The sequence below is a fragment of the Pygoscelis adeliae genome, unplaced genomic scaffold, assembly GCF_000699105.1.
Source record: "Pygoscelis adeliae isolate BGI_AS28 unplaced genomic scaffold, ASM69910v1 Scaffold168, whole genome shotgun sequence".
In the NCBI taxonomy this organism is placed as follows: domain Eukaryota; kingdom Metazoa; phylum Chordata; class Aves; order Sphenisciformes; family Spheniscidae; genus Pygoscelis; species Pygoscelis adeliae.
Genome location: NW_008825566.1, coordinates 3511055 through 3521210, shown reverse-complemented (window position 1 = coordinate 3521210; position 10156 = coordinate 3511055). Strand labels below are relative to the sequence as shown.

At 44.9% G+C, this 10156-nt stretch overlaps 1 protein-coding gene across 1 annotated transcript in view; it reads left to right on the top strand.

The window, feature by feature from the left end:
* IAH1 (isoamyl acetate-hydrolyzing esterase 1 homolog (S. cerevisiae)) overlaps window positions 1-7982 on the top strand; it is a 9335-nt gene extending 1353 nt beyond the window's left edge. The window contains exons 2-6 of the mRNA XM_009332511.1: window positions 1081-1207; window positions 1672-1820; window positions 2649-2810; window positions 6196-6314; window positions 7047-7982. Of these exons, the coding sequence (XP_009330786.1) occupies window positions 1081-1207; window positions 1672-1820; window positions 2649-2810; window positions 6196-6314; window positions 7047-7229 (740 nt within the window). The 3' untranslated portion in view covers window positions 7230-7982. The remainder of the gene's footprint in view (window positions 1-1080; window positions 1208-1671; window positions 1821-2648; window positions 2811-6195; window positions 6315-7046) is intronic.
* The last annotated feature ends 2174 nt before the right edge of the window (window positions 7983-10156 follow it).

Genomic DNA, 10156 nt, shown 5'->3' with positions numbered 1-10156 from the left:
CCTGGCAGCCTGTGGTGAGGCAGCCAGGGGGAAGCCATCCCCTTGGGACGGCTTTGACAGAGGCCTGGTGGGTGGCGGGGATCGGCCTGGCACCACGAGGCAGGAAGGAGAGCAGTGAAATGGGAGTGTGGCCTGGTATAGTTATGTCCCTGTTGGATCTCCAGTGAGAGTGTTCCACGGGCTTTCGCACCTGATGGTCCTTTACGAGGTTTAGAGCTATTTGGCAGAAAGTCGTAAGGTTCCTGTGTTAGAAGTGTGAGCTGGTAAAAGTGTAGCTTCTGGTATTTCGGCAGCAGTGGCTTTTTCCAGACGGGGAGGACGGCCTGTTGTCTGTACTGACCCCTGCGCTCCTCCCAGTCCTGGCTCCTGGTGTGTCCCTTCAGTGCAGCTCCTTGCGTCGAGCTTGCCTGCCCCAGAGACGTGACCAGACCGTGGCTTGGTGAACATCTCCTTTGAGGCAATACCAGCTTTTTAGTGTTCATTTTGGGTCCCTCCCTTCTGTTGCATGGGTTGCATGGTGGAGTGGGTCACAGAGCTGCTCTGACAAAAAAAGATTTGGCTGAAGACAAAGGTTATCACCTTTAATGGGAGATCAGTTGTCTAAACCAACTCACTGTGCAGCTCTGTAAACAGGCGGAGCATTGTAACAGGGAGGATGGTGCAGCAGTGGGAATAAGGAGAAGGGATTAATTTTTCCACTCCTGGAAGAGGTAGGTATCGAACTGTACTCTGAAGCAGCATGTGGAGAGAGGATTTTTGAGAGAATGATGTCTTCAGAATGACGGCACAGTGAAAGGATCTCAGAAATAAAGTAGAAAATGGGAAAGGGGGGGCGGGGGGAAAGCAAGCCTCACCACCCAAAATGAAACTACAGCTTGACAGCAGCCCATTTTGATTACAAAGGGACCACAGGGTCTGTCCCTCTGTAGGTATGGTCCCACGTTGCCTCTGATTGCTAGTCGTGTATCTAGGTAAGATCCGGGCTGTTTCACCTCTGCAGGGACAGGGCAGGCTGGGAGGGAGGAAGCACTGCTGCAGCAGCGTGAGAGGCCACGCACAAAAAGCTTTTGAGGAGGGAAGGTGCCGGTGGTGGGACTGACCTGCTGGGGAGCGAGTTCTTCCAGAGATGGTCTAACCGTGTTCCTTGCTTTCAGTTCTCCTTCCAGGAAAATGGCTGGGGGGCATCCCTTGCTGAGAGACTGACCAGGTAAGAGCTTAAATTTCAGAAGTAATTTCTAGCATGCAAAAAGTCGTGCAGCTTTTTTAAAAGAAAACCAATGCAAGTTAATATTTAATGTGTATTTATTAATTAATATTCATTTATTTATTGAAGTGGAACTGCCTTAGTGGTAACCTGCCCAATACTGGTAGAAATACTCATTGGGTGTTTCTGTCCACTCAAAGCTTGAGTGGAAAGAAAAAAAATCCTTAGTGATTGTCAAGATTGTTGTTCTAGTTTCAGAGTTTAAGTGACAGGTGAATAGTACACATGCAATCTGTGGGTACATTTTCAAAACATAAAGTTATAATCCCACTGAAAACTCCTGTGACATCTTGTCGTTTCTGAGAGGGACGGAGGCAGGTGTCCTGACAGAATGGTTCAAAACTTGCCAAGTTTTGTTCTGGTGGGCAGAGGAGAGGTGTTCTTTTTGATATGTGTCTTTGTTTCAGAAAATGTGATGTTGTGAACCGTGGGCTCTCCGGGTACAACACCAGATGGGCTAAACTGATCCTTCCAAGACTGATCAGTAAAAGTACTGGTGCTGAGAGTACTGTTGCGGTTACTATTTTCTTTGGAGCCAATGACAGTGCTTTGAAAGGTACGGTATTCTACTTTTTTTTTTTTTCTGTGACCTGTTCTCTTAAGACAGTTTTACAGTTTAGCAGAAAAGGCAGAACAATCACACAGACCTTTCCTGCCACTTCTCTATGAAGCGGTTGCCCTTTTTTCAGTTTTACAGTGGATTGTTTTCAATCATTTTATTTGTATTTAAACCATGCAGTGCCTTCTATTTCTCTCCCTCTCACCAAGTTTTAATATTAAATTCCAAGGTGCTCAAGAATTAGTTATGTATCCATCACCTAAAATTGGAGTTGGGCATCTAACTGATTTTTCTGCCTTTAAAGCAGTCTGATGGGTTCTTAGCAGATGGGTTGAGGAAATGAGGGAAGGTAGCATTTGGATTCTCTTTAAGATAAGCATAGCAGCATGCAGAGCTAGTCTAATCAAAATGATAACCTCAGTGCACGAAGGACTGTCTGTACGTCCATGAGAATTTTGAAGTTTTTCTCTGCATCCAAGAGAGTGAAAAAATCTTAGCTTTTGTTTCAGGTGAAGTTTGAGGTGATTATGTGATCTAATACTGAGATACAGAGTTGCAAGACAAAGCATCTTTGAAAAAAAAGGTGATTTCTTTTCCCGCGTCCCTCATTTGTATTAGTTGGAAGCACTGTGTTTAAACTCTTGATTTGTCTGCTTTGGATATTGAGGAATGGAATTCTCCCACGACACCTCCTGAATCAATGGTTGAGGTGAACTGCTTACTGAGAATGAGTGCCCACATTCATACGCTGTGTAAAAAGCACGTTGAGTAATAAATCTGTAAGCAGTTTAACATTGCTAATGCATGTGCTCCATCCCCTAACAGATCTGAACCCTAAGCAACACGTTCCTTTGGAGGAATATGCTGCGAACTTGAAGAGCATGATACAGTATCTGAAGTCAGTAGACGTTACTGAAGACAGGATTATTTTGATAACGCCACCACCTCTTCAGGAATCAGCTTGGGAAAAGGAGTGTCTTGCCAAAGGTAAAAGAATGGATGGGCAGACTTTCTGCATTTTACCATCAGTGTAAGTTGCTGGTCCCAGGCTGACAGACGATTAGCCTTGTGCTTGTACCAGATTGCAGTCGTGTTCTTTGAGTTGATGGAAAAGGACTGCTCGCTGTTTTGCTAAACAGCTTTTGGATAAGCTCGTGGAGTAACTACCAGCTAATTAGTAACATCCTTTTGAAAGTGTTGATTGATCTGTTCGTGCATGAAGCTGACAGAAGTGGCTGCCCTTTGAGAACATAGGTTTTGCTGAGATGTCCTAGGCAGAGTACGTCATGTCCTAGCAGCTTCCAAATTAACATGAATAATGGAAGAAATTTTGGCGTTGCGTGCCTTAGAAAATTTTATAATAGTCACAGCATATTTCACATCTGTTTAGATAAGCAGTAATATCCTAGCCAGGTTTATTTTAAATTAAAAAACCCCCAGAGAATATAATATTCTAAGGATGCTAATAAAAGTACCTAAAAAAGAAGCAAAAGGTGATTAAATGATTTCTCATTACATTGTTCAAGCTAACTCTAAAAATAGAGACATAACAGCACTGCTTACTTCGTGTCACTCAGCCGGTGGAAATTGCCATAATCCCACTGACTCCAGCAGCGACAAATTATACCTCCTGAGAGTGTGTCCTCTTTTCCATTTGGACAACTTGTCCAGTTCTTGCACATTTATAAAAGACTTTTGAGTTAGATTCAGGTAAACGCAGAGCTGTCACCTTAGTATTTGCAAGGTTTTCTCAAATTTAGGTGGTATTGCGTATCCTGAGTTGTGTACTCAATCAAAGCGGTAACATTTTGAAGATGATCTCATGTTTAAACTGCATTAAATTAGACTATGTTATTGCATGACTTTCCATTAGGGATCTCTGGTGTGTGGCAGCGATCACTGTGCAAAACAGATTTTGGACTACATGGGCTTTCAGTCTCATCCAGCACGGTAGTTTTTATATTTTATATATAGTTGGAAAAGGAGAAAAAAGTCCTAGAGTAATACAGATTGTGTAAGACAGTAGCAGCTGTAGCAGGTCAGATCAAACATCAGACATGGCCAGTACTGTGTATGTGACAGTAGTAGATCCTCAGACAAGGCGTAAGGGATCGGGTCAGGCGCAGAGCAGCCGTTCCTGGTGTGTGTGCCCAGCTCTCACTAAAGCTGCTACAGTCGTAGTTTGCAGAACATGCACCCGTATTGTCCTGTTGAAGATGTGTTAGGTGAGCACACCGTGAATGCTGCTTCTCTGGCTCCTAGCTGTCAAGTAAATGTTGTTACTCCATTTTCGCCTTAAAGCTATCCTTTTTACGGGGTAGGGAGGGAGGAAACTTGCATTTACAGTGTTGACTCTGCCAGCATCTGTCTAAAAGAGATTGCTGTCCAGGGATGGAACAAAAGACAGGGTGATCTCAGACCGTGGACCACAAATAAAGTATTGTGGGCACAGTAAGCAGCAATATCAGATCATCTGCCCTCAACCAGTATCCAGGAGAAATGTTCTGCTTATTTGTGGTTTTGTCGGATAGATATCAGAGCAAAGGAGAGATGTGAAACAGGAGGAGGAGGAGGATGTTCACAGGAACATTCATCCAGATGTGAAAAGAGGCACAAAAAGAAACTCGGCTTCCAAATGAGGGTGCTGTGGGAGACAGAGTCAAGGCCCTTACCAAAGTCAGAGCTGCTCTTCGTCATCTGTATAGCCATCATTTCATCGCAGAAGGCAATTGGGTTGGTCAAGCACTATCTGGCTTTGCTAAACTTGTGTCGATAGTTCCTTCTTGTCCTTCCTGTGTTTGGAAATGAATCCCAAGAGGAGGTAACTCCACTATCTTTCCCAGCACTGAGGTGAGGCCGAGTGATCGACAGTTCCCCAGGTCCTTTTTCTTGCCTTTCTTAAAAATGGGTGTCATGTTAACCCTCTTCGGTCACTGTGGGTCTCCCGTTAGCCATGAGTTTTTGTAGGTGGTAGGCATTGGCCTCACCAATGCAACAGGCAGCTCCTTCGGGTGAATCCCACCCACGCAGATGCATCTGGCGTCCCTGAGTGTCCCCTAACCCATTGCTCCCCACTGTTGGCTGTCCTCCTTCCCAAGCTGAGTGGGAACATGCAGAGGTCGGTATATCACTAGGTTGCCTCCTCGATCCCTCGGGGACCCCCGTGTTCCCTGAGCTTCCTTTGGCTGCTGCTCTTAGCTTATAGACCCAGCGCATGTTCTGCAGAGCTGCACATTGAGAGCAGGCATGTGTTTGTGTGCTTCCAGAATGGAAGAGGAGATGAAACAGTTGAGAAGTAATCGTAACGATGAAAGAAAAGGCAAAGGGAGAATAAGAAATTATCAACTCTGCTAGATTAGAAGTCATAGAAAGGGAAAAGGACAGGACTGCGGGACCTCACCTGGGGAGGTGAGGTTGTGATCAATACAGGGAACTTGGCAGCAAAGGGAGCTCTGCGTGGTGGAGGCTGAATGAGCTGAAGGGCCGCTCAGTCTACGGGAGAGTTGAACCAGGAAGAAAGTTGAAGCTGGAGTTCGGAAACCTACCGTGGTGGGGAAGGACCGGTGAGGCTGCAGAGGATATTTTTATGATGAAAAGAAATGATGGGAGGAAAGAGGTGGCAGTGTGAAGAAGTGGGAAGCATCAGATGCAAGGAGGGAGTAGAGTAGGAGTTGATGAATTGCATTATAGGTCCCATTAAAAAAAAAAACGAACAACATAACTTAATAATATCTTGCCCCAAAGTTTCACTGTGGTCCGTGCAAAACTGCTGGCTTACGGTAGCTGGCACTGAGCATGTACTGAACACCCAGCTCCCAGTGTAACTGTGCGCACAAATGCAGTAGTCACAAGTGCTAATAAAGCTTTGCACCTAAATGTACCCCAGTTTCACCAGCATGTTACAATGAGGAGACTGCTGTACGGAGATGTTGAATGTCTGATGTCATCCAGGAAGCAGAAGGCAAGCTTGTAAATAGATTTGCATTTACTTAACTCTATTCTATGTGCTGGTAGCAGGTGTATGAAGAGTTTTAAATCTATGTGCTGATTTCACCTGAAGTTTGACAGATAGTGAAAGCTGTGAGCAGCACAGAAATGAGCATTATGCCGTGTGCTCATTGCCGTTGCCTCTCTCGCCTGTTACACATCTGTTAACAAGAAACATATTTTCAAATGCCTCAAAAAGAAAAGGTGCCCTGAAAGAGACTAAACGAGCTATAGCTGCCAGCCACTTAAATCGAGGTGCTTCGGATCGGGTTTGTAATTGGTTATGTCTGCTGGTGTGACAAACTGATATGCATCACGTGTGCCACAGAAGACAGAAATCAAGTTGTCAGTCATGATTGCTGAATGTTTTTTTTGTGTCTGATAGGTGACAAATTAAATCGCCGCAATGCCACCACTGGGGAATACGCCCAGGCCTGTGTTCAAGTAGCTAGGGACTGTGGAACGGATGTACTCGACCTCTGGACACTGATGCAAAAAAATCAGGTACGATGTCATGAGAAAGACTTTGAAACTGTCATGAATTGTGAAATAAATTGTGAAATTGCATAATTTAGCATAGAGGAACCTGTAGTGCTGCATTATCACTGAAAGGATACAAAATATATCCAAATCACATTTTGGGGAAGGAAAAAAGTAATCCAGAATGCTTCATACCGGGCTGGGAGAAATAAAGCTTAATACAAGCTAACCATTATATTTGGTTAGCGAATGTCCCCTGGGTGCATTACATGTAAACAACCTTTTCCTTGGACTTTGAATCATGGAAGGGGCCTCTGGAGGCACCTAGTCCAACCTCCTGCGCAGCGCTGGGCTACCTTCAAAGTTAGATCAGGTTGCACAGGTACCCTGCTGCCACTTCTGACCGAATACCCAAACTCGTCCCTGTGACAGGCGCTGCAGACTTTCCGTAAGCAGGTAACTCCAGTTCGGACACGGGGTCTTTTCCCTCTCCTGCACTCCCTGGCGCAGTAGATTGTTCAGTAGTGCAGTAGATTCAGTATTTTGATTGCATCACTTAATCTCGTGATCTTTTCCTGATGAACAGCAGTGACTGGCCATCAGAACATTCTCTTAATATTTTAATACAAACGGTGAAAAATAAAACCAGTATATATACCAGCTGGCTTTGAAGAACTTGCTTACTTAAAAATTACTCAAGAGCTTCTGTTTGCAACTAGCAAATACATTAATACATGGTTTTAACCTCCCTTGTAGGATTTCTCTTCCTATTTGTCTGATGGGCTCCATTTATCAACAAAAGGCAACAGCTTTCTAGCAGCACAACTTTGGTCGTGCCTGGAAAAAAAACTGTCTGCTCTTCCTTCACTGCTTCCTTATTGGCGTGACGTGGACCATACGAACCCCGAGGCCAGTCTTCTGTGCGATCCCCTGCAGTAACGAGCCGAAGCAGCCAAGCCTGGCAAAGCCAGTCTGTTTACAAACAGCCGGTATCCAGCAGCACACTGCAAACGTTGCGTACTTGGGGAACCAGGTGCTGAGGAGTCCCCTGCCGGTACTCTTCGTATCCCCTTCCCTTGGTCTATGGGAGAATAAAGATGAGACCACTCAGGCGTGTCTTGGGGTGGTTTGTCCTGCATGCTGCTTGTGCCGGTAGTTTGAACATCTGTGGGGATGAGCTCCTCTTTCCTTGGACGACTTGGAGGAAAGCGAGAGTCTCGGCTGCCCTGTGACCAAGGGACAGAGGCTGCCCAGAGGAGTTCCTGGCCTAGCTGAGCTTTGGGGACTACACCTTGATTAATACCATCTACTAGCTTTAAACACCTAGGAGCCGATAAGAGGCAGCAGCGTGGAGTTTGTCAAGAGCCGTTAGTGTCAATCCAGATTAATTTATTTGGTTGTAATACAGCAGTAGAAGCAGTTATCTGAGCTTTAGCAAGGATTTTGATAGTGATGTGTCGTAGTTCAGAGCAGGGGTTTTAGAGTTTGACTTATTTTGGCACCAGCAGCAGCTTCTTGCCTATAGACACAGATTTCAAAACAGTGCATGGTTTTGGGCAGCATAAAACTGGTGATGGACGTGCTCGTTTTGAGAAGCTCGGATCTTGAAGAAACCACTAGAAGGGGTCTGCATCTCTGCTGACAAAGCTGCGTCATATGTAATTTCCCATCAAATTAAGGAGGCATTTCAAGTGAGCTTTGGCCTTCATCCATAATTTAACAACTGATGTAACAGATGAGTACTGCATACTGTGTATAGTTTTTGGCTAAGAGAACACAAGCTACAAAACTACCTTTACAAACCGAAAAAAAATTGCCTGAAACCTAGATGAAATTCAACAAGCATGGAAAAAAAATGTGGTTTGGAAAATAATTGGCTAGTAGCCACACAGCAGAGGAAATGAGACTACTACTGGACCATGGATTAAAGAGAAATAAATAGTATATCACTGCAACTAAAAGCCCCCACGTAATTCTGGGCTGCGTTACCAGTTACATTGGCAGAAGACAGATGAGGCCAATAGCGAGGCCTTGGGTGACGTGTTTATTATGCATTGGGTGAGACAGAGACTGATGAGAGAGCATCAGGATGTCCCGCTTTGTTAGCGCCCCGAGGCTGCCTTTGCTTCGCTACATAACTGAGACAAGTCGGCCAAGACCTGTCACCTACTATGTAATGGTGTTATAAACTGGAGTGTAAGTAGTTATTTTTCATGTGCCTGGAGCTAGACCAGAAGTTAGATTTATAAATATTTATGAATATTAAACTGGACTGTCCTTTCTGTAATAAATACTTACAGTAAGGACTGGCTGAGCAGCGGAAGGGGCTCCCTGTGGAAGCTGCGGATCTTCCTGCGTTAGATGATACAAACAAATGGTGCAAGTACAGATTTCACAGTTTCTGGAATACGGCTCAGATTGGGGGATGGATTCTGTGATAGCCAAGGCCTGCTCCAAACCTCTGTTTTCATGCTCCCAGGTGCTTGCCACTGCCTGGTTTTCACCTGGGAAGTAATGACCTTAGTGCTGAGAACACGTACTTACACATTTACTACCTAAAAAGGCACCTGAGCACGCACCCACGCCTTAGATATGAATTTCATTGCCAGAACTGACCATACGAAGCTGGTGAAGGGTCTAGAGCACAAGTTCTATGAGGAGCGGCTGAGGGAACTGGGGTTGTTTAGCCTGGAGAAAAGGAGGCTGAGGGGAGACCTCATTGCTCTCTACAACTACCTGAAAGGAGGTTGTAGCGAGGTGGGTGTCAGTCTCTTCTCCCAACTAACAAGCAACAGGACCAGAGGAAATGGCCTCAAGTGGCACCAGGAGAGGTTTAGAGTGGATATTAGGAAAATTTTTTTCACCAGAAGGGTTGTCAGGCATTGGAAGAGGAAGTGCTTGAGTCCCCATCCCTGGAGGTATTTAAAAGACGTGTGGATGTGGTGCTGAGGGACATGGTTTAGTGGTGGACTTGGCAGTGCTAGGTTAACGGTTGGACTTGACTGCTGGGTCAAGGGTCTGACCTCCGCAGCAGAGGGGAGCGGTGAGAAGTAACTGGCTCAAGTCTGGCTGCACCCCAGACTTTCAACTCAGGGTTTGACAACTAATGAAGGACTGCACAGCAACAGCTCTTCTTTAACTGACTATTTTTTTTTTAATATAAAAAGCTTTTATTGTATTGGGAATTAAATTAACTCCTCACACATGTACTTTGCACTGAATCAAAAAAAGAAAACCCAAACAAAAAAACAAACAACCCCAAAAAGTTCAAATCCAGTATATAAAACACAATAGCTAGTCAGATAGAAATACCGTAAGGCACACGTTCAAGTATTAGTGTAACAAGTATCCTCGGGGCAGGAGGAGCTGGGGGTACTCCCACAATCCTTTCGGCACAGGTTTGGTTCCTTTCCCTCACATTTAAAAACACAAAGGCTTTCCGCAGCTGCGGTTCCCCCGTGGCTGAGCACAGGCTTGTAGCAGTTAAAATGGTTCTACCATTGGTCCCATTTTATGTCAGTTTTATCAACAGGTTATTATGGGAGAAAACAGATGCAGAATTAAGATGCTGCTTTGCTATCGCGACAGTCGCTCTGCGACTCCACTGTGTCAGTCCACCTGCTACTAAGCTAAAACAAGGCCCAGGTACCAGTCCCAGCTCACCTTACAGATCTCCAGGTGTATCGAATTGGAGGATGCCATTAAATGACCAACTTTTAACATCACATCGTTTTACCTGTGTGGGAACCTGAATTCATGAAGTCTCTTCCTTATACTTGCCCTGTAAGTTTAACAAAGGTTTATTTCTTTTTTGATGAAATTCACAATTGTTTTTAAACAAATGCCCCCCCCGCAATGGAGTGAAT